The sequence below is a fragment of the Rutidosis leptorrhynchoides genome, chromosome 10 (assembly GCF_046630445.1).
Source record: "Rutidosis leptorrhynchoides isolate AG116_Rl617_1_P2 chromosome 10, CSIRO_AGI_Rlap_v1, whole genome shotgun sequence".
NCBI lineage: Eukaryota > Viridiplantae > Streptophyta > Magnoliopsida > Asterales > Asteraceae > Rutidosis > Rutidosis leptorrhynchoides.
This window is the reverse complement of record NC_092342.1, coordinates 274,204,838-274,230,753: the sequence shown is the minus strand read 5'-3', so window position 1 is coordinate 274,230,753 and position 25,916 is coordinate 274,204,838. Positions and strand designations below refer to the sequence as shown.

At 31.1% G+C, this 25,916-nt stretch overlaps 1 protein-coding gene across 1 annotated transcript; it reads right to left on the bottom strand.

The window, feature by feature from the left end:
- Positions 1 to 19,897: 19,897 nt before the first annotated feature.
- LOC139872335 (probable uridine nucleosidase 2) lies at positions 19,898 to 23,687 on the bottom strand. The gene is made up of 9 exons (XM_071860186.1): positions 23,421 to 23,687; positions 23,178 to 23,293; positions 22,968 to 23,027; positions 22,139 to 22,324; positions 21,919 to 22,023; positions 21,542 to 21,638; positions 20,745 to 20,852; positions 20,486 to 20,621; positions 19,898 to 20,233 (listed from the first exon to the last, which is right to left on the bottom strand). Exons 1-9 carry the CDS (start codon positions 23,464 to 23,466, stop codon positions 20,125 to 20,127), a joined length of 963 nt encoding a protein of 320 aa, XP_071716287.1. The 5' UTR covers positions 23,467 to 23,687; the 3' UTR covers positions 19,898 to 20,124.
- Between the last annotated feature and the right edge of the window lie 2,229 nt (positions 23,688 to 25,916).

Below are 25,916 nucleotides of genomic sequence, written 5' to 3'. Positions count from 1 at the left end.
CTTACCCGTATTATACACAGCTTCAAAACGTACTTACTATGAGTATATACCAATAGGAACTAGCATGGGATTCCACTCTTGATTATGTCATGTATGACTAATCAATTTTAACTTCTACCATGAGCTAGTCAACTAACTAGAACTCCTTTTAACCCCACTCACCACTCACCAATTACCACTCATCATTCACTCCATTTCACTTCCAATTCTCTTTCTAATTCTCTCTCAACACACACACACTATTATGAACGTATTTTTCCAGTAGTTAATCGTCATCTTCATCAAAAATCACTTCAAGAATCAAGCTATAATCATCATAGGAAGAACACTTCAAGAACACTTCAAAAATCCCTTCAAGTTTACTAATTTACTTCCAAGCTTTCTAATCCATTCCAAGTAATCATCTAAGATCAAGAAACCTTTGTTATATACAGTAGGTTATCTTTCTTATTCAAGGTAATATTCATATTCAAACTTTGATTCAATTTCTATAACTATAAACTATCTTAATTCGAGTAAAAAAAATCTTACTTGAACTTGTTTTTGTGTCATGATCCTACTTCAAGAACTTTCAAGCCATCCAAGATCCTTTGAAGCTAGATCATTTCTTGTCAATTCCAGTAGGTTTACCTACTAAACTTGAGGTAGTAATGATGTTCATAACACCATTCGATTCATATATATAAAACTATCTTATTCGAAGGTTTAAATTTGTAATCACTAGAACATAGTTTAGTTAATTCTAAACTTGTTCGCAAACAAAAGTTAATCCTTCTAACTTGACTTTTAAAATTAACTACACACATGTTCTATATCTATATGATATGCTAACTTAATGATTTAAAACCTGAAAACACGAAAAACACCGTAAAACCGGATTTACGCCGTCGTAGTAACACCGCGGGCTGTTTTGGGTTAGTTAATTAAAAACTATGATAAACTTTGATTTAAAAGTTGTTATTCTGTGAAAATTATTTTTATTATGAACATGAAACTATATCCAAAAATTATGGTTAAACTCAAAGTGGAAGTATGTTTTCTAAAATGGTCATCTAGACGTCGTTCTTTCGACTGAAATGACTACCTTTACAAAAATGACTTGTAACTTATTTTTCCGACTATAAACCTATACTTTTATGTTTAGATTCATAAAATAGAGTTCAATATGAAACCATATCAATTTGATTCACTCAAAACGGATTTAAAATGAAGAAGTTATGGGTAAAACAAGATTGGATAATTTTTCTCATTTTAGATACGTGAAAATTGGTAACAAATCTATTCCAACCATAACTTAATCAACTTGTATTGTATATTATGTAATCTTGAGATACCATAGACACGTGTACAATGTTTCGACCTATCATGTCGACACATCTATATATATTTCGGAACAACCATAGACACTCTATATGTGAATGTTGGAGTTAGCTATACAGGGTTGAGGTTGATTCCAAAATATATATAGTTTGAGTTGTGATCAATACTGAGATACGTATACACTGGGTCGTGGATTGATTCAAGATAATATTTATCGATTTATTTCTGTACATCTAACTGTGGACAACTAGTTGTAGGTTACTAACGAGGACAGCTGACTTAATAAACTTAAAACATCAAAATATATTAAAAGTGTTGTAAATATATTTTAAACATACTTTGATATATATGTATATATTGTTATAGGTTCGTGAATCAACCAGTGGCCAAGTCTTACTTCCCGACGAAGTAAAAATCTGTGAAAGTGAGTTATATGAAATGTCCCGTTCTTAAACATAGTAAGTACGTTTTGAAGCTCATCATGGAACGTTAAAATTAATTAGTCATACATGACACAATCAATTAATATGGAACTTTCACAGATTTTTACTTCGTCGAGAAGTAAGACTTAGCCACTGGTTGATTCACGAACCTATAACAATATATACATATATCAAAGTATGTTTAAAATATATTTACAACACTTTTAATATATTTTGATGTTTTAAGTTTATTAAGTCAGCTGTCCTCGTTAGTAACCTACAACTAGTTGTCCACAGTTAGATGTACAGAAATAAATCGATAAATATTATCTTGAATCAATCCACGACCCAGTGTATACGTATCTCAGTATTGATCACAACTCAAACTATATATATTTTGGAATCAACCTCAACCCTGTATAGCTAACTCCAACATTCACATATAGAGTGTCTATGGTTGTTCCGAAATATATATAGATGTGTCGACATGATAGGTCGAAACATTGTATACGTGTCTATGGTATCTCAAGATTACATAATATACAATACAAGTTGATTAAGTTATGGTTGGAATAGATTTGTTACCAATTTTCACGTAGCTAAAATGAGAAAAATTATCCAATCTTGTTTTACCCATAACTTCTTCATTTTAAATCCATTTTGAGTGAATCAAATTGCTATGGTTTCATATTGAACTCTATTTTATGAATCTAAACAGAAAAATTATAGGTTTATAGTCGGAAAAATGAGTTACAAGTCGTTTTTGTAAAGGTAGTCATTTCAATCGAAAAAACGACGTCTAGATGACCATTTTAGAAAACATACTTCCACTTTGAGTTTAACCATAATTTTTGGATATAGTTTCATGTTCATAATAAAAATAATTTTCTCAGAATAACAACTTTTAAATCAAAGTTTATCATAGTTTTTAATTAACTAACCCAAAACAGCCCGCGGTGTTACTACGACGGCGTAAATCCGGTTTTACGGTGTTTTTCATGTTTCCAAGTTTTAAATCATTAAGTTAGCATATCATATAGATATATAACATGTGTGTAGTTAATTTTAAAAGTCAAGTTAGAAGGATTAACTTTTGTTTGCGAACAAGTTTAGAATTAACTAAACTATGTTCTAGTGATTACGAGTTTAAACCTTCGAATAAGATAGTTTTATATATATGAATCGAATGATGTTATGAACATTATTACTACCTCAAGTTTAGTAGGTAAACCTGCTGGAAGTGACAAGAAATGATCTAGCTTCAAAGGATCTTGGATGGCTTGAAAGTTCTTGAAGTAGGATCATGACACAAAAACAAGTTCAAGTAAGATTTTTACTCGAATTAAGATAGTTTATAGTTATAGAAATTGAATCAAAGTTTGAATATGAATATTACCTTGAATAAGAAAGATAACCTACTGTATATAACAAAGGTTTCTTGATCTTAGATGATTACTTGGAATGGATTAGAAAGCTTGGAAGTAAATTAGTAAACTTGAAGGGATTTTTGAAGTGTTCTTGAAGTGTTCTTCCTATGATGATTATAGCTTGATTCTTGAAGTGATTTTTGATGAAGATGATGATTAACTACTGGAAAAATACGTTCATAATAGTGTGTGTGTGTGTGTGTTGAGAGAGAATTAGAAAGAGAATTGGAAGTGAAATGGAGTGAATGATGAGTGGTAATTGGTGAGTGGTGAGTGGGGTTAAAAGGAGTTCTAGTTAGTTGACTAGCTCATGGTAGAAGTTAAAATTGATTAGTCATACATGACATAATCAAGAGTGGAATCCCATGCTAGTTCCTATTGGTATATACTCATAGTAAGTACGTTTTGAAGCTGTGTATAATACGGGTAAGAATACGACTAGAATTCTTGATGAAAGAAAAGAATGGAAAAGTAACTGTAACTATTTTCGTTAAGTATGAGTGTTTTGATATATGTCTTGAAGTCTTCCAAAAGTATTTTAATACATCTAAATACACTACATGTATATACATTTTAACTGAGTCGTTAAGTCATCGTTAGTCGTTACCTGTAAGTGTTGTTTTGAAACCTTTAAGTTAACGATCTCAATTAATGTTGTTAACCCATTGTTTATTATATCTAATGAGATGTTAAATTATTATATTATCATGATATTATGATATATTAATATATCTTAATATGATATATATACATTTAAATGTCGTTACAACGATAATCGTTACATATATGTCTCGTTTCGAAATCCTTAAGTTAGTAGTCTTGTTTATATGTATATAACTCATTGTTAATATACTTATGGAGATACTTACTTATCATAATCTCATGTTAACCATATGTATACCTATATATATATCGTCATGTCATTTTTACAAGTTTTAACGTTCATGAATCGCCGGTCAACTTGGGTGGTCAATTGTTTATATGAAACATATTTCAATTAATCAAGTCTTAACAAGTTTGATTGCTTAACATGTTGGAAACATTTAATCATGTAAATATCAATCTCAATTAATATATATAAACATGGAAAAGTTCGGGTCACTACAAGTGTATTGATCAGATTCCCAGTGGATAACCTCCAGAAAGGTAAGATATCATCTTTTAAGCCCAATGAACCTCAATCTTTATGGTTAACTTAAATTAGATGATTACCTCATGATTATCGATGATATCTGGACGTAATGTGTATCCTCCTAAACGCATTATTTTCTTACCAACATCTAACGATGTTAGGTACTGTGGGAGGGATTGGCTTGACCAATAGCGGGAAACCCGCACTCATTTTCCAAAAATTCAGAAAATCCGACAAAAATCGGAAAACGTGCCTAGTGTAAAAACTAGCATTATATTTTCAAAAACATAAAACGTTTTTCATAAGGTCCTGATTTCCGTAGGATCAAATTTTTCGGATACTTGGCTCTAAAACTCCCAAAAATGTGTGCATGTGTTCTCATTGTGTATATAGCGTGAGTGTGATTACAATAAATGTGTGTGTTATACTTAAAGCGTGTGTTTCATATAGCGTTAGTTTGTGTTTCAAATAAACGTATGTGTTTCATGTGTTTTGCGTTACTTGTGTGATGTGTGTACTCTATATTGTGTAAGTGTGTTTGATAGTTTTCTACTTTGTAAGAATGAATTGCTTGAGGACAAGCAAGGTTTAAGTGTGGTGTGTTTTGATATTGCTCAATTACATCATATATATATCTAGCAATATCGTGTAAAATACTCTCGAATCAAGGATAGTTAAGGCGGTTTCTACAAGTAATACACAAAGGTATGAAAAGTGTATCGGAAAGTGGTTTATAAAGAGTTTTGGTGAATTATGACCATTCTATAAGTTGTGATTTCCTCATAGTTGATCTCGATACAAGTTATGGTCAAATTAGCGCTCTAAAATGATAAAACAAGGCTTCAGGTATGTTGGACGCCATCCAAAATGATTGGGACGCCGTCCAAATGAAGGGAGATTTGGAAAAAACAAGACAGAACAATTCAGCACAACTGGACGCCGTCCAGAAATCTGGACGCCGTCCAGAAATCTGGACGCCGTTCAGAAGTAGGTTTCAGCCTACTTTTTGCTTTTGACCAACTTTCACCACTTTAAAAGTGTATTATTGAGAGAGATACGGATAGTTACGAAACAGAGGAGTTACAAGATGATTTTAGGAGCAAAATTGGAGAATTCCAAGCTCTTGGAAGAGACTTAACATCCAAGAATCAAGATTCAACACCTTCTCCATTCAAGATTCATTCTCTATTAGGTTGATTTCTTGTTCTTCACAATGAATTCTACTTATCAATTGATTGTTATTTTGTTTGTTAATATGATTTTTGGCTAAACTTTATAATGTTTGTCTAGATTAATAACTGAGGTATTGGATGTAATCTTATGGATTGAATGTATTATGTGTGGTAGATTAAAGCTTGAATTAAAGAACCATGCTTATTGATGTTAAATCATTTGTATCTAATTAATTGATATGTTGTTGATAAAGAGAACTCTTGTTGATGTATCATATTGATTTACAATCAACTTGTCTTAGATTGATTGTTTACTAAACCGGACCAAGGGGATAAAGTAGATCAAAATGATTAGACGGTATAGGAATGAATTGTGTAGAGCGAACGCAAAAGACAATTATTATTCGAGTCTTTGATTTAGCTAATCAACTAGTCACAAACGAAAAGGTCTAGGCGATAGGGAACCCTCCACTTAGTAATTCTAGATTAAGTACTTGCTAAAGAGAACTCTTGGCAAGTCGATTTGGTTGATTAGCATATATATCATAGTTATTTGGTTACAAACACGAGAACTATAGAGAAAAGGGAACCCTTGATCTTGTAATCGAGTTTGCGTGTTTACTAAGAGAACTCTTGGTAATTCTATTAGGTAACTTACACACATATTCATTCAATCAGGTCTTAACAATATAACTCACATCCAATACCGAGGGTAAAATATCTAGATAAACATTTCGTATCTTTGATCTTAATCAAACTATCTTATTTGCTTTCGTTGCATTTGTTTTCATTATATAAACTTAAAAGACCAAAAATATTGTTTTTACTTTTAATCTTCTCTGATTTGGCTAAATCGTTAAATAGCCACAAAAACACAATATCTTGTACCTTTAAGTTTCGTTTACTTAGTTAATCACAATATAGTTTCTAATTTTAGTTTGACTAATCCAACTGTCCTTGGAACGATACACGGAACTAAACCATTATTTATACTACTACACGATCAGGTACACCGCTCGTTAGTGTGTAACAATCTTTAATCGGTATTTTTCCATACTATTTCATATCACAATTCATATACCACGTTTCGCACATCAAATGGTGATCGTGGTTGTTTGTGATCAAGGTGGTAGTTTTGTTGATGAAACCGTAAACAGAAAAACAAGTATCATTGAATGTTATAATGATGGTTCAGTTGATGATAAAGTAAAGAAGAAAGAAGTTGAAAAGAAGTGGTTGTGGTTTCCTTTTCTTTCCGTGATTAATACAATTTGATAAAAGTTAATAGGGTTTATAATTTACAATGGTAATCGAAAAATCAAATGTCTTTAATTAGATACACTGAATTTGAATGGTGTTATAGTCCTTGTGGTCGACAGAAACCCCAGACAAGAACAAAATTAGGAGAAGAAAATGTATAAAGTTCGATTGTGATTTTTACCTAATCAGTACTATCGAATCTGGATGTTGAACGATTTAGGAACATGAAACAAAAATTAATGCTGCTTGATTGCTACGTACAACAGATTGGTTACCTAATATATATATATATATATATATATATATATATATATATATATATATATATATATATATATATATATATATATATATATATATATATATATATATATATATATATAAAATCCGTATTAATGAAATAAATAAATGGATTAATAATAATAATATTAATAATAAATTATAATAATAATAATACTTAATAATAATTTTAACAATTATGTTAATAGTCAAAAATGATATTATCAATGATATTTATGATAAATTGTATTATCTTATGATAATATAAACAATGATTTTAATAATAATGGTAGTTATAATTTTAAAAGTAATAATATGATTTGTCATTACTATTATATTTTTAACTTGTTGTTACACCATATATTATATATATGAATATATTAATAAAATTATTATATATCTATTTACTATATTATTTCATAATGAAAATAAATATTATAAATTTCAACACATAATGTTTATATCTTTTATGTATATATTACAATATATATTTAATAATTTATATGTATAGTTAGCATATATGTTTATATATATAGATTCTTTTTAATAATAACTTTATTACTTTATATATTATTTTACAATTTAATTCTACTGATTAGTTTGTATTTTATTATTTCCTATTATATATATATATATATATATATATATATATATATATATATATATATATATATATATATATATATATATATATATATATATATATATATATATTTACATGTTTATTAACAACATTTGTTCGTGAATCGTCGAGGATGGTCAAAGGTTTAAGTGTACCCATTTAAACAGTTCAAAGATTTTGAGATTCAATTTAATAGACTTTGCTTAACGTGTCGAAACCATATAAAGATTAAGTTTAAATTTGGTCGAAAATTTTCGGGTCGTCACAGTACCTACCCGTTAAAGAAATTTCGTCCCGAAATTTGAGTGAGGTTGTCATGGCTAACATTAAAAATGTTTTCCGGATGAATATGAGCTGATAAATAGAGTTTTTATTTCTGTTGCGAAATATGGATAAGATAATTTGATTACTCGAAGAGTACGAGTGAAGCTATTACAAAAGAATGAAAAGTTTCGTCTTAACTTTTGACGTAGTCACGATTGAATTTAGAAAATAGGATGCGTCTTAATTTTTGACATTGATTTGGTTGAATTCCGGAATTCAAGGGATTTAAAAAAAATCTTGGAAATCTATAAGATCTGATTTTTCGGGATTTATGGAAATTAAGATCTCTTTAATTAAATGCGACCATCTGTCTCGATTGCTTTGTCTGATATCTCCACTATAAATGAACTTCTTCCGTTCCATTATTTTTACCATTTCTATACTCAATTTCCAAATTCAAAAGATTGTGAAAATGCTTAATCCAGTTCTAATCCTTGTCCTTATCCTTACTATCACAACAATCATTCTCCTTTTCCAAGTTCCAACGGAGGAATCTGTTTTCTTCTACTTCGCCCTTGAGGTTATAGTATTTTTAATTCTCCCGTGTCTTTATGTTGCGATAAACATTGATATACACGGTTTGTAATTTCCGTGTTGTTATTGGGCTTTATATTTTCTCTTATATTTTGAAGCTCTATGCTTTTGTTTTCTCTTCCCGACTTCAAGTCAAGCTAATAATGGTCCAGAATTTATAGATATAGAGTTTGGAATGATTATAGTATTCTGAGCAGAAAAAAAAATGTATTAGCACAATTTGATTTGTCAAATTACCAGAATCCCTGAGGATGGAACTATCAAGAATATATTTTTCTTGATATGTTCAGAGGTTAAGTAGAATGAAAGAGTTATGTAACATGGCACATGATGATGGTATGATCTACTGTGAACCATCATCACGTTTCATTAGAAACTCAGCATGACTTACTGTAATATAATCACGTTGGCCAAGCGCCATTATATTATACTAACTCATGCTTCAATTCCCTACACTTCTCCACAATTCATTCATAATTTATGCTTAGATTTTACTGAAGTTTCCAATATAATGAAATACAGAAAATACGAAGAGGTAGATAATTTCGGACAAGAATATTTATGAAAATATCCTCAGAAATATCGAAGATATTTATGATGATATTTTGGGATTTCTAAGTTCGAAAGTTGATAAGGAAAAATTTTCCGCAAGATTTTAACATGACTTCGGAGTAGGATATTTTCTAAAGATTTCATCGGATCCAGAATTACCTGGATTCTTTGAGTATAGGGTTTGGTCCTTGTGTTTGTCCTTGGTCTCCTTCATGGTTAGCTCAATACATTTTTCAGTACCAAATTTTCTATCGAGGGTTCCCAACACTCCACTCTTTTATCATCACTTTTGGCCATTAAGACCATTACTACATGCTGCTTCGTCAGCATTTTCAAAGTTAACGGATCTGGATCATTGGTTATCAAATCGAGGTGGTTTCAAGAGAATTGTGTTTTTAGATGATTAAACGATGATGGTAATATGGTGGAATATAAATGGTTTCCCGGTAACAATAAAAGAGCACACATATATATCAAAGTGTTAATAAGGTTGTTTCAAACGAAAAGTCGAAGTTGACTTGTTGAAGCTGTGACAAAATTTGCTACTTCGAAAGGAATCACCAAGTTATTTTGGGTAATAATAACACTAAAGGAATTAGCACAGATACGTGTTAAACGATTACTCAGTTACTGAGAGTTCCTCAGGTGCATAACTATATGCATAAATCTTTCCTTCCGTAGATGAAGTGCGGTTGATTCATCCTATCGATTGAGGTGTTTTCAAGAATCATGAAAGGTTTGAACGCAGATTGTAATCTTCGAGATACAAATGAGGTTTAAGATGAAATCAAGTGGCAAACTTGAAGAAATGTTTAGTTTCATATGTTATAATCAATATTTTAATTCATTTTAATTGTCCAATATCATTAGTCCACAGTCGATAGTCCACAGTTAACAGTCCAATAATTCATATATAATTTAATATATAATATTCGAATTAATTAATACTTATCGTGACCCGTGTACATGTCTCAGACTCGATCACAACTCAAACTATATATATTATTGTAGAATCAACCTCAACCCTGTATAGCTAACTCCAGCATTACTGCATATAGAGTGTCTATGGTTATTCCAAATAATATATATAGATGCGTCGATATGATATGTCAAAACCTTGTATACGTGTCCCGATATTTAAAGTGCGTAAAATAAATAACAGAAATTAAATGACGATAAATTAAATTGCGAGAATTAAAATTGCGATAATAAATTGCAATAAATAAATGTATTATGGCATTAACAGTTATCTAGGAACAGTTAGCTGGAAACAGTTAGCGTGGATTCTTAAAAAAAATTTCCTCATAGTTAATTTGTTTGTTTCTAACAAATTTTATTTTGTCCAATTTTTTCTTCATTATGCCACTTGTTGGATTCTGATAAGTCAAAATCCAAATATGAAATTGAATAAAAATGGTTATTTTGTGGTGAACGGATATGTATATCTGTGGATGTAGGTAGGATAGTAACTGACTGTTGAATCAGATTCGAAGAATGTACAGTGTAACTTATTAATGTGAAATCTAAATATTCATCGGGTATTACCTACCCGTTAAAATATTTTTACCATTAACAGTTTGTACGAAAGAATTTTTAATTACAATCTTTATGAAAATATATTTACATATATATTTTCTTCAGATGTAAATCTTGGATTTGATGAATTAATATGATATTAATATTATCTGATTTATCGTTAGAACAAGAATACATAATCTCTAAAACATTAGAGATTACATAATCGCCATGGAGAACGAAGATAATTGATGTAGAATGATACGTAGAACGATGACTATACTCGAGGTACAGAATGAGATGTTGGGGCATGGATTGTTGATGGTACTGGTGCTGTTTATTGATGGTACTGTTGGTGCCGATGATGTTGCTGAAGCTGGTAAATTTTGCACCATATTCTCCAAATTTATTAATCGAGTGTGAAGTTCGTTGACTTCTTCTATTATTCTGGAATGATTGTCGATCGGAACGAGCGGATGAATAAGGTTTAGAATTGTGGATAGAATATAATCGTGTTGAGCTACTCTGGAAATGAGGGTGAATATGGTGTTTCGGACTGATTCGCCGTAAGTGTCTCAGGTTCATCGTCAAGAGGGAAATTTGGTTGGTGGAAAGGAATTGCCTTCTTCTCGTCTCCAATGATTAAGGAGGCTACGAACCCATCAGATGAATTGGGGATGGCTGATTGGTTGATTCATTCTGGTGACACTGCTTCCGGAGCTTAGGTGAACATCCATGTCAAAATAGCTGTCGGGTTCCGAAGAACTTGAACTAGTGACGAGTTCCATTTCGTACGATTGACTAAAGGGTTTTTCGGTATGAAATGATTTTCGGATATTGGATGATATTTTAATTATATAGAATATCTATATATATAGAACGAGAGATGTCGTAAATTTACTGGAGGAATTTACGGAATATGTCAGGCAAAGCTTACAGTAACAGATACGCTAAGATATGAATTTGGAAATACGCTAAGATATGAATTTTTCGTCTATACACTATTCATGCAATCAATGCAGTAAGATGTGTCTAGACTAAGAATGATAAGCAAGTTATTCCCTAAGAATGATAAGCATGTAATTTCCGATAAGAAATGATAAGCAAAACTTTTGACATGCAGACACGGTCGAAGTCCAGACTCATTAATGCATCCTAACAACTACTAGTTAGACACACTAATGCAAGACCTGGTTCGCTAAGACCACCGCTCTGATACCAACTGAAAGGACCCGTCCTAATCCATCTAGACGAATACATTACACTTAGTTACATCGCGAGGTACTTGACCTCTATATGATACATTTTACAAATATTGCATTCATTTTTTAAAAGACAATCTTTCATTATATCGAAAGTTGACGGCATGCATACCCTTTCATAATATATCCAACTATAATTGACTTATTAATAATGTTGATGAACTCGACGACTCGAATGCAACGTCTTTTGAAATATGTCATGAATGACTCCAAGTAATATCTCTAAATGAGCAAATGCACAGCGGAAGATTTCTTTCATACCTGAGAATAAACATGCTATCAAGTGTCAACCAAAAGGTTGGTGAGTTCATAGGTTTATCATAAAACAATAAAATTCCTCATTTTGATAGACAACAAGATTTTCATTTCTCATAAATATACGTCCCATACATAGAGACAAAAATAATCATTCATATGGTGAACACCTGGTAACCGACATTAACAAGATGCATATAAGAATATCCCCTATCATTCCGGAAAATCCTTCGGACATGATAAAAACAACATCGAAGTACTAAAGCATCCGGTACTTTGGATGGGGTTCGTTAGGCCCAATAGATCTATCTTTAGGATTCGCGTCAATTAGTAGATCGGTTTACTAATTCTTAGGTTACCAAGCAAAAAGGGGCATATTCGGCTTCGATCATTCAACCATATAATGTAGTTTTGATTACTTGTGTCTATTTCATAAAACATTTATAAAAATTGCGCATGTATTCTCAGCCCAAAAATATAAAGGGTAAAAAGACAAATGAAACTCACCATACTGTATTTTGTAGTAAAAATACATATGACGATATTGAACAATGCAGGGTTGACCTCGGATTCACGAACCTATATCATTTGTATGTATATTAACACGTATAATGGTAACCGAACAAATTTAGGTATTATTATTAACTGTTATTTTAGTAACTTGTACGTTTCATCAATAACTAAATTAACTATATTTATTTTTATATACATTAAATAGATAATTAATATTTATTACCAACATATTAATATAGTTATGTTTTATGTAAATAATATATTTTTATATAGAAAATCTTTATTTGATATATTAATAATACTAATAATAATAATGATAAAAATGATAATATTAGTGTTAGAAATAATAAAAGTAATAATGATAAAAATAATGATAATTCTAATAATAATAATAATAATAATAATAATAATAATAATAATAATGATAGTCCTATTAATAAAAATGATAATTTTTATAAAAAGAAAATCAGTTTAAATAATAATACTACTTACATTAAAAATGATAATAATAATAATAATAATAATAATAATAATAATAATAATAATAATAATAATAATAATAATAATAATAATAATAATAATAATAATAATAATAATAATAATAATAATAATAATAATAATAATAATAAAAGTGAGTAATAAGTAAACTACCTCCTGAAGTAGTCCCTAAAAAAATGCCCAAGTCCGGGTTTGAACCCGCGACGTCCCGCTAACCCGTTAATGCCTTAACCATTCATTTGTTCCTTATATTTCTGTTATAATTTGTAACCCATACTTATTGAGCCTATTTTCTGTCTTGTCCCAATTTAATCATGGCCCAACAACAAATAACCATCATCGGCCCAAGTGATAAATGATCAAAGTAAACGGCCCAAATGATAAATCCAATTTATAAAAGAATAATACGGCCCAACTTTTATTAAGGTTGTATTTGATTTATATGTGTCGGCCGTTAAAGCAAGGAAGAACACACCATCCATTTAACCGAAAACAAAATACTATCATCGTCCCTACTCGATCATCATCCTCTTTTCTAATTTCCCAGCTTTTCCTTAATTCAATTTACTAAAAGTCATTTTAATTGACCCCTTGTTTGGCCGTAAGCTTCAAATAAAGAAGCATGATGTACGTTAGTAAATGAAATCCAATGCCTAGTTAGTTCGAGTGGGGTTCATCGATTGTGAGTGTCGGCCCTACAGCACCACTAATACGACCCAAGGAGATTCATCTAATTCTAATGTGTAAAGTGGGTGGTTTAAATGTCTTTGTTGGACCACCACAAGAAAGTAAGATCACGTAAAAGTCACTCAATCATACTATAAATTGCTCGATCAAAACAACTAGCATATGTGACCTAATCATCCACTATCTCATTTTCTTATTTCCTTTAATGAACTAGTGGGGTTATTGGTTCCATGATTGTCGATCATCAAATTGGTAATTGGTTCCAATTGATTATTTGTTAACCTACCATTATTTAATATCCTATAACTCAGGTATACAGCCTAAAGAAAAAGAAAAAGATTTCTGTTTTTTTCCCTCGTGGGTTCTTGGTTCAACAGAAGAAACGTAGCAGTTGCAGCTTCGATTAATCATCATAGATTATCAATATTATTATGGTAACATCGTTGGAGTCTTCATCATCATTGTAATTCCTCACTGTTGTTGCTGCTCGTCGTAACAGAAGGTGAAAACAAGGTAGCGGCTATAGCAGGTACGACTATGGTTTCGTGGTGGTGGAGGTTTATGGTTGGTTTCGTTTATCCACACAAGGTAATAGGAATTCGACAGGTTACTACGAGAACACTATGGTGTTTCATTGGTGATCATTGTAAATAGAAAGGCACGAAGTGGTGGTTGTTTTGAATTGTTGAGATCAAGCATAAAACAGAAGAAAGAAAAGAAAATGAGCAGGTGGTGATTAAATGGTTTGTAGTTATAACAACCGTGGTGATGTAATGGTGATCGTGGTTGTTTATGATCAAGGTGGTAGTTTTGTTGATGAAACCGTAAACAGAAAAACAAGTATCATTGAATGTTATAATGATGGTTCGGTTGATGATAAAGTAAAGAAGAAAGAAGTTGAAAAGAAGTGGTTGTGGTTTCCTTTTCTTTCTGTGATTAATACAATTTGATAAAAGTTAATAGGGTTTATAATTTACAATGGTAATCGAAAAATCAAATGTCTTTAATTAGATACACTGAATTTGAATGGTGTTGTAGTCCTTGTGGTCGACAGAAACCCCAGACAAGAACAAAATTAGGAGAAGAAAATGTATAAAGTTCGATTGTGATTTTTACCTAATCAGTACTATCGAATCTGGATGTTGAACGATTTAGGAACATGAAACAAAAATTAATGCTGCTTGATTGCTACGTACAACAGATTGGTTACCTAATATATATATAATCCGTATTAATGAAATAAATAAATGGATTAATAATAATAATATTAATAATAAATTATAATAATAATAATACTTAATAATAATTTTAACAATTATGTTAATAGTCAAAAATGATATTATCAATGATATTTATGATAAATTGTATTATCTTATGATAATATAAACAATGATTTTAATAATAATGGTAGTTATAATTTTAAAAGTAATAATATGATTTGTCATTACTATTATATTTTTAACTTGTTGTTACACCATATATTATATATATGAATATATTAATAAAACTATTATATATCTATTTACTATATTATTTCATAATGAAAATAAATATTATAAATTTCAACACATAATGTTTATATCTTTTATGTATATATTACAATATATATTTAATAATTTATATGTATAGTTAGCATATATGTTTATATATATAGATTCTTTTTAATAATAACTTTATTACATTATATATTATTTTACAATTTAATTCTACTGATTAGTTTGTATTTTATTATTTCCCATTATATATATATATATATATATATATATATATATATATATATATATATATATATATATATATATATATATATATATATATATATATATATATATATATATATATGTTTATTAACAACATTTGTTCGTGAATCGTCGAGGATGGTCAAAGGTTTAAGCGTACCCATGTAAACAGTTCAAAGATTTTGAGATTCAATTTAATAGACTTTGCTTAACGTGTCGAAACCATATAAAGATTAAGTTTAAATTTGGTCGAAAATTTCCGGGTCGTCACAACATAAATATAAATGTTAGTGAAGTTAATAAAAGTTAGATTACATAAATATAATTCAGGCGGTATAACCGACCATATATAACTTAAATAACATAAATATAAATGTTAGTGAAGTTAATAAAAGTTAGATTACATAAGTATAATTTTACTTATGATGATAATAATATTTACCTTACTAATAAATAATAGAAGATATCGTTAAAGAATTTCTTACCTTGATTAGTGACCTGTGCTTGCTTAGATAAACCTTGATTATACGGAGCACTTCGTGCTGATAACGTGTTAAGAGTTAATAGTTTTTAACTACTTTTGGCCTAAGCTTTGATAAATTCTTTGTAGTATGAAGAATTAATAGTAGAGAGAAATAGTAATATATTTCTTATTCTTGTAAGAAATTGGTGTATGTTCTTTCTTACATTCATCATCTATTTATACAAAAGAATAATAACTGTATAGAATCAATCATGAGATATGAATTGTAAATTTGTCTCCTAAAGTTGAATTATTGTGATGGAGACATAAATTGTCAAACATCCATTTTTGGCTTTTTATGATTATAACAAAGATTATATTTTTCCCATGTAAAATAATTATAGTTAATTATTATTATTATTATTATTATTATTATATCTATATATCTAAAAGGTATAGCCAAAGTGAATAGTAAATCTCACAAATTTCACAAACTACCCTCAATTTTTTACTTATTTACATTTTAAGGTATAGCCAAAGTGAATAGTAAACCTCACAAGTTTCACAAACTACCCCCAATCTTTTACTTATTTACATTTTAGCCTCAAAATATATAATAGTTAACTTTATAGCTTTTATAAATTTACCACAAACTTTTAACATTTTATACTTTAACCATTAAACTTCTCATTCATTATAAATCGACCACCTACTTTATATACTACCTAATAGACAAAAACGATTAATAGTCACCAGGGGCGTTTTCGTCCTTTCACTTTTTTTCCCTTTTCCCACCTTTTTTTTCAAAAAAGCCCCCATAGTTTGTTCAAATATTAAAATCGACCCCCCCAAAATGTCAAATACTCATTTTCATAAAAAAAATTTAAATAAACTCCCCCCAAATATTCAACAGGCCATATCTTCTCGCTCGCAACGAGTTAAATTTTTCTGACACCATCGTTAAACTCGAAATAACTTTAGGAGCACACTGTCACTAACTATACGCAAAACAGACGCTTTTTTTAAAAACGCTAAATATTTGAGGTACTTTTCATACACGTCGATTTTGCGTTAAATTTTTAAAAGTCGACAATTCCATAGTGAAACGCGGAGATGTACATATATTGTTAATTTAAAATAACATTTAAATATTTCACAGATTATACCTTTTAGTTCGAATCGAATTGCGCTTCAACGATATCATCTTTAGCCACGAAATAATTTTACAAACTAAACGCAATATAATACATTGAAAACCGAACCCCGGCGCGAAGCGAGGGTTCGAATAAGCCGTATTATGTCTTATCTAATGAATGAATCGAAATAAATACTCCTTCAGAACATTGTTGCCTCACTCATGTGATCAGCTAGACACTTCATTTGTTTCTTGTTAGTATAATCTTACGATCCATGTTCTTTCATCTTTTTTGCAGAAATAATTACTCCGTTTTTACTTTAAAATTTACTTTGTATGATAGGAAAAAAAATATAATTGTGGTGTGGACTCTAGGATTGCAAGCAAAGTGAGAGAATGGTTTATTTAAATTTGACAAAATTACATGGGAGGTCCCTGTGGTATGTTCAAAACTACAACCGGAGTCTAAAAGAATTTTTTTGACTTGGGGGGTCACTGTTGTATGCACTCGTTTTATGGGGAGTCCAATTGCCTAACATGTGTTAAATTTTCTGTTAAACCCCATCATGTGCAATGCACATGAGGGTAAAATCGTCATTTTATTTTTTCTATCTTATTTAATGAAAATGAAAATGAAAATGAAAATGAAAATATTCTTCTCTAAAAAAATCCCAAATTAAAAAACACAGGCACCTTCATCCCTTAACCCTAAAATCCACCAAAATGTAAATGTGATAAACACTGAAATCAAACTCAAAATGTAAATCGAAATTGAAGTTGGAAGCAAAAAATCAAAAGGTCTGTTGCTTGTAGGTACCACCAGCAATGACTTTTGGCGTTGAGTCCTAAAACCCAAAATTGAGTCCTTTGTTATTTTTCCACCAATGTGAATTAAAATTTTAGGAACAAAATTAGTCACAGTATTATAATAGATTAAAAATCCATCACCAATTCAGTGCATCACTATAACTTCTAGAAACCTTTGAATCGATTTCACATTATCTTACCAAATAAAAATCAGTCACACTATCTTAACAAATTAGTCACAATATCTTATGTGTTTGCTTAATCAAAATCAGCATCATAAACCTAATCATCACAACAAAACAGAAATTTACAAACTAACTTTGTCTCCATTCGGTGGGTGTTTGTGTCCAGATCCGGTGTGGATTCCGACCAGATCTGAGTTATCTCCACCATCTCCGCCCTCCCGTCCTCTCCGAATTAAAAATGGTGACGACGGTGAACCACCTTGATGTAATTATTCTTCAGTTTTAATAATAATATTTTTCGTTGGCTTTCAAAAAAAAAAAAAAAGGTTTTGAAAAAGGAAGGATGATGAAGGAAGAAATATATGAGAAAATTGAAATCTAATGCTTTCATATGGGCATATTTCACCAAGTTCAATTTGTAAAGGTTTGCTGTTTCTCGCTTTTCATATTTTTTTTTAACTCTTTGAATTGAATAGATAATTAGATTAGATTAGATGGTGAATGTTACTGCAGTACACGTGTAAGTATTAAAGCGGAATGGACAGAGAAAATATTTAATGACGTTTTTACCCTCACATGCACGGCACATGGTGAGATTTAACTGAAAAACTAACGTCAGTTACTGATTTGGACTCCCCATGAAACGAGTGCACACCACAGTGACCCCTCAAGTCAAAAAAAACTTTTTGGACTCCGGTTGTAATTCTGAACATACCACAGGGACCCCCCATGTAATTTTGTCTTTAAATTTTCATTGTGTCTTTTTTAACGGTATTTTTTTTTTACAACGAATACTCTCATTTGTCACCAGGTTCGGGTGGAAACCCGAACCGCTAACCAAGGAACATCGAACCACAATCCATACGGGCATGTGGTCGAGCCATTATCCCATCGAGTGGGCCGGTAAAACCTCTCTATAGGGTCAATATATACCACCACTATTAGTGTTCAATTGGTTTAAAAAAATCAGGGACATCTCTAAGGATCGAACTCATGACCTCTCTCTATCACATGACTCAAGGACATGTGGTGAACCGTAAGGCTATATCCGCAAATTCTTCAATTTTCATTGTGTTGCCCGTGATACCACGCCCCACGCCCCAAATTGTTATCACACGTCCCATATGTAGCGTTGTCGGTGTGGTAGCAGCGTCCACGTCACACAATCAGTAAAAGCCACACCATATAAGGCATAACTTAAACTACATTCTCTCTTGAGACTATACATTATGGGAGGTGGTGTGGGTTGGTGATATAGATATGTTGGGTTGGTGATATAGATATGTTTTTGCATTTTTTTTGATGACGTAGCGTTGTGGATTATTATGGTGATGTGAGTTAGGGGTGTGGTAAAATATACTCCGTAATCGGTAGATTGAGTAAAAAGGAATGAAAAATAATATATAAAAGAAGCCAACCAATCAGATGAGACCACGTGGATCCCACACCCATTGAAAGAGCCGTGGGAAAGCCACCCACGCTCTCAACTCATGCTGCGTAACATGAGGGTGGGGGCGTTGCTATTTGGACATGTCGAAACCAATGCCGTGGCTTTGGGCGCGTAACAGTCAGTCTGAGAGAAACTATCCTAGGAAGTCAGAACAATGTTTGGGACACCACCTAGGACAGTGTCCTAGACTCGCTCTTTCCTTCCCCGGCAGTTAGATAACAAGCAGGTCATTTCTGGCCAAACAAAGAAATAGCCGGCCAAAATTATAACAACAAAAAATCTGCCAAAAGAGGAAAGAAAACAACAAATAATAAGCCAGAAGAGAAAAAAAAAAATTTGTTCATTTTCATATATATATATATATATTTCTTTTCGTTCTAAATATATCTTGAGAATATACAGTACTAAATATTGAATTATTTAGTTACAGCTTATCATGCGTACAAATCAGGTAAGAAAACATTTTAAAGATCTAAATGTAAAGACCAACGAGTCATTTAACTGTGATATGGGATTTGGTTAATGTTGGTATGATGATGATTTGTGAAGAAATTAATAAATAAAGATAAAGTTATGAATACATGAGGCGATCCATAACCAATTTAACAACCGCAGGAGCATCCACAGTAACTGCCACCTTCACCATCGGTTTGTTGCACCATTCAGTCTCTTCGTTATACCTTCAATAGTAAAAATTACATACACACAAGTCAAAAACAGAAACAGTTTTAAAAAAAAAAAATTCTATTTTATTTTTTTATGTCTACTGTTGATAATATTTTTCTGTTAGTAATACAGCTTAACCTAGTACCAAATCGGTAAAAGATCAAACTGCACTTCTAGGTAGTGTTTTAGCATGATAACTTGTGTATATAATGAAAAGAAAAAAAGAAAAAAAAAACATTTTTAAAAACAAAATAACATTTTTTTACCTTTTCTGTTTGTTGAAAAACAATGTTAGTCCCCTTGTGATACCAGTTGTTTGTACTCTGACAACACCTTCGGTGTATGTCATCAGTGAAGGATCAACAGCTGCAAGAATCGTTGTGGGATCATGAAGGTAAACACCTACTCAAATGTGACATCAGCAGCAGATGAGCAAAATGTTAGGATACATTTCTTAAATACAAAAATTTATGATAAATAGGTGATGAAATGAAGCGCTGAATACTATTGTCTCAAAACGTATACCTTTCATGTGATATGCATCACGATGATAAGAAAAGTAGAATTCCAAGATCTTGGTCAAATACTTGGCAAATATTCCATCCGACGCTGCCAACATGTCCCGATCGAAATCTACAAACATATTAGCAAATTGTAGATAGTAGTATGATAAGCTAAAGTTTTGAGGGCATTTTCTATACTACATATTCTTGCCCAATAGTCAAAAAACTAATCCAATAAATGCCATATTTGCTCTTCCTTAAGCCCTAATATTGGATTAAAGATAAATAGTTAATAATCCTATATAATTTCAGCATACTTGGTATAGATACTTTAAGTCGAGGATCCTTGGAGCCCTCGGTGTATCTGAACGTAAACTAGTATGCAGGCAAAAATATACTACATAAATCATGGTTTTAAGTAACACAAGTACAATGCTGCATATAACATTATGACCCCTAATTCTTTGCAAACTAATGGACAATCTTTGTTAGCTTCCAATATTTAGCACAAAAAAGTATGTTATATACTGTAGTAATTACAAAAAATTGGGTACTTCTATGTTCTATTAGAAATTGTTTCTATTAAAGAGACCTTTATGATCCGCATTGTATTTATAATCTTGTGAGTATATAATTTTATACATATCAGTATCAAGTATATTACAATGTTTCCACATGATGATTAGTGACACTATGTGGATACAGGGTTGCTGGAAGTAAATGAAATTTAGATTATGGAGGTACAATTCAATGTTTAAAATACATTTGAACTTATATTTATGATATAGAGATGCTTTTTGAACACACAAATAGGATTACCTTTTAGAATAACTTGATGAGTAACATTGAGCCCAACAGCCAAAACATCAGCTCCGCTAGTAAACACGATATCAGCAGCTTCTGGGTCACCAAAAATCTGCATGTCCAGTCCAACATATTATAAAAAATGTAACTTTATTACAATCTACTTTAATTTCACTTCGGTTTAAATACATTTAGTATGATCAGAAACAATAATCGGGTATTACACATGAACTTGAGATATAAATTATAAAGAGCCAGTCATCTAAGATAATATGTCTAACTGCAATGCTTCTTATATTGTTTAAAGTTGTTTATGTACGTTTATACAAGTTACATAAACAAAATGGAAAGAAGTATGGACCCTGTTAGACCTTGTACGTTGAGTTACTTACATTAGCCTCAGTAGCTGGATTCACATTCCCGTTTACTGCAAACGCACCACCAAGTAGAACAATTTGCTTAATGTTTTTAGTGAATGCAGGGTCTAGTTCGATGGCCTGTACACATTAAAAATCAAGTCAACAGTGTTTTAACAAAGTACTGGTAGTAATAATGTAAGTGCTTATAACGATAACAATAAATAAAAACATAAAAATAGGTAAGATGCGTTACCAGGGCAATATTGGTAAGTGGGCCCAATGCCACCACTGTAACTTCTCCGGGATAAAGATTAGCCTGCTCAACCAAATATTCAGCAGCTGATTTTTCTATCGGTTTTGACTTCGGCTGCGGAAAATTCTGATTTCCAAGCCCATCTACCCCATGAACAAAGTCTGCAACTCGAAGCTTTGTTGCTTTCTTCACACATTCAGGGACAAAAAATTACAGAGATACTATTAATTAAATTCTTCGCGAAAACATACAAACAATTAAATAAGCGAAGCAACTTATAGGCAAACATCTCATGATCCATTTCACTTATTGTATCATGACCAAATTTCAAATGTGTTTCAGTTACTCGAATTGGATATTTTGCAGTAATAATATATTTGATCTGTATAATTATATTGCATTTAAGGTTGGAGAACTTGGATCTCGGGGAGATCTCGGTTGAACATTTTTGGGGAGATCTCGGCATCTCATAAAGATCTCGGGGGAGGTCTCGGATGTTGACTTACGTTGACTTTCTAGTTTTTTTTTTTTAATATAAATTTATATAATATAATATGTATATTTATATACTTTTTTACAAGATTTTACTAGAAAGTACGAGAAATAAGCAAGAAAATCCAAGAAATTACGAGAAAATCCGAGAAATGAGCGGAAAAAACCGAGAAATCGTGGTTTTGACCAAATTTGACCCCGTTGACCGAGAAATCTCGGGAGATGGACATCTCGTCTCAACTGCCTTCCAAAACCGAGATCTCGGCGAGAAATAAGGAGATTTACAACACTAATATTTGCATACATGAAGAGTAATGAAAATTAAAAGATTTTATACCATATAACTAACATGAGATCCTTCAGCAACAGGTATATCTGTTCTCCCAGCAACCTCCAACTAATTATTAATTAACGGGGAAAAAAATCATAATACTTACATAAGTTAATTCAGCAATTATTATTATATTATTATTTATTTATTATATTATATAAAATAAAATAATGATCAAAAGGATGAAATATAGATATCTTTGTTATGAATTATTACCAAATGCAATGCATTTCTGGTGGCAAGAGTGGTGTAAACATTGCCATAAATAGTTGTAAGCCCAATCACATTAATTTCTGGTGACCTTAATGCTAAGAATATAGCCATAGCATCATCTATATATTCAAAAATTAAAAACATCATAATCGAAACTATTTTAACATCGTCTAAATTTAAAACAAAACAAAAAAAGTATAAATAACTGAGAATCAATATGAACAGGTAAGTGATGATATTAATTACCGATGCCAGGATCGGTGTCTATGATTATCTTCTTTGGCTCCGCCATAAATTAAATTATTGAGTGATTAAAAAATTGAAAAGCCGCTTAATTCGTTGTTGCTGATTGATAACTGAGCAAAAATTCTACTGAAAGATGTGATTGATTATGAGGGTTTTTGATTTAAAATGAAGAAAATATATGAAATTATGAGGCATAATTTGGTCTATGTTTACGAGATCCAATTTTGATCTCACGGAATAATATTATTATATTGTATTGTATGTATGTATTACGTTGAAGTGTCGTTTGAAAGATGAACTCATCATGCGTGTTTGGTTTGGCAATTAACTTAATTTAGGATGGGTAATAATATATTCACCATCAAAACTTCATCCATTACAAATATACATTATTTAATTATACAGTACAATTTATTAATGCATAATTTTTGGTAAATGAAGTAATTTGAATGGTAAAAAAATCAACTCCTATTTAAAATGCGTTTGTTTGGCTCTTAAACCATTTAGCACGGAGAACTAAATCAGTCAGAAAGATTCAGTGTTTGATGTGTGTCGCTAAACTAAGGTGTAATACTGAACGAGAGAAAACTTGCTTAACGGTTCAAATCAAATTCTATTTTTTTTTTTTGACAGCAGTTAGTTGAGGATCAACCATGAAACTTAACCATCTACGCGATCATCTCCCACAGTCGCTATACCCGTCCTCTAACTGTGTACTCTTATACCTTGTATATACATATACACACACACAAAACGTATCCTATCATATAAATCTAATACGGACAAGGGCGAACCCATGAAGGGTCAATCGGGGTAGGTCGCGCCCGATGACCCAATTTTGATTATGTGTTTTTATGTGTCAAAGTTCGACTTTAGTGTATTCTTATGTTAAAAAGACGACATTTTGCCCCGTGTTTCTTGTTTTTTTTCAACCGGGATCGGTCGCGCCTGAGTGCTTTGAAAAAGGACATTCACATGTGGTACGTCCGATCTTTCAAATCATGTAACATCCTTTTCCAGGGCCTAGAAGTAATATTTTTCCTTCTTTTATAATTGTTATTTAATTTAATTTAAGCGAAATTTCAAGTTTATAATTTTATTAATGAAGTTGGTTAGTTGGATTTGCTTTGTGATCAGGGTCACACCTCTTTTGACCTCGTTAAGTTTAATTTTATGAATACTTAAAAAGTTATGATTTCAGTTAACTACCAGTGTGTTGTGTGGAGTGAGATTTTAACCATTAAAAAGAAATAAATAGGATAGAATTCAGATCCTTCCCACCTCTATTCTCATTTCACGATTTCACATACACACTTGCTCATTCTCTCTCTCTTCAGGAACACCCATCTTTCTTTTAAGAAGATTCGACCATAGCTTCTAAATTAAGAGGAATCAATCCAAATAACTACTCGGAATCCTCACATCAAGAGCTATCCATCAAGGTAAGATTTGATCCTTTTTATACTTGATCTTGAATTATGACATTAGGGTTCTTAGTTCTAAATGAGTTTGATAAATTTAGCTTTGATCATGTTGTTGAGTGTTTATTAACACCAATAGATGTTAGAAATAGAGTGTATATATGTTTAGTAGTTTCCTTATCTTTGCAATTAGGAAAAAACACCTTAGAATTAAGATTTTGGGCGAAAATTACTCAAATCAGCGAAGCTGATGAATACAGTGCTCGAAAATAAAGATGATCGAGAACAGTGCTCGAAAACCATAGGTGCTCGAAAACTTTAGGTGCTCGAAAACCTGAGTTGCTCGAAAACCTTAGGTGTCTGAAAACATCAAGTGTTCAAAAACATTGGAGTGCTCGAGAACCTAGTTCTCGAGAACTTTTCTCCTGCCCGAAAACCTAGTTCTGTCCGAGAACCTCAGACTACTCGAGAACCTTATCTGTTTTATAACTTTAATGCTTGAATAGATTGTGTTTGAAATATTTACTATTGTGGAAGGTTAATTTATATTATGGTATATTTAGGATGACAAAATAAGGAGACGGCTCCGTAGGATCAAAGTCTGACTTACCTATTGAGACTGATTCGGTGAGTGGGTTTAACTATAGACAAGTAGTGTATGGTAATTAGTTAAACTGTATGTATAATGCTAGTTAGGAGCATTGTACTACAATATATGATTGATGATGATTATCTGTGCATGTTGATATTGTGTGATATTCTGTGATAACCCTAGTGTGTGTCCTGTAGTGACCCGAACTTTTTCGAACCTTTCTATGATTATATGTTTAATGAAAACTATATTTACATGATTAAATGTTTCCAACATGTTAAGCAATCAAACTTGTTAAGACTTGGTTAATTGAAACGGAAATTTTGTAAACGTCTGATTACCCAGTTTGACCAATGATTCACGAACGCTATAAGTTGTATATGACATGATGATACATAAATGAATAAATATATGTTTAACATGATATAATGATCATCAATTATCTCATTAAAAATAGTAACAATAAGTTATATACTTAAAAAG

Bases quoted from the DNA above. Each gene is read 5' to 3' on its own strand.
- LOC139872335 (XM_071860186.1), bottom strand. From the start codon at position 23,466: ATGGCGGAGCCAAAGAAGATAATCATAGACACCGATCCTGGCATCG. The intron at 23,028-23,177 runs GTAATAATTCAT...ATTAATAATTAG, and splicing joins CCAGAAATGCATTGCATTTG to TTGGAGGTTGCTGGGAGAAC. The intron at 22,325-22,967 runs GTATAAAATCTT...GAATGTGTGAAG, and splicing joins GATCTCATGTTAGTTATATG to AAAGCAACAAAGCTTCGAGT.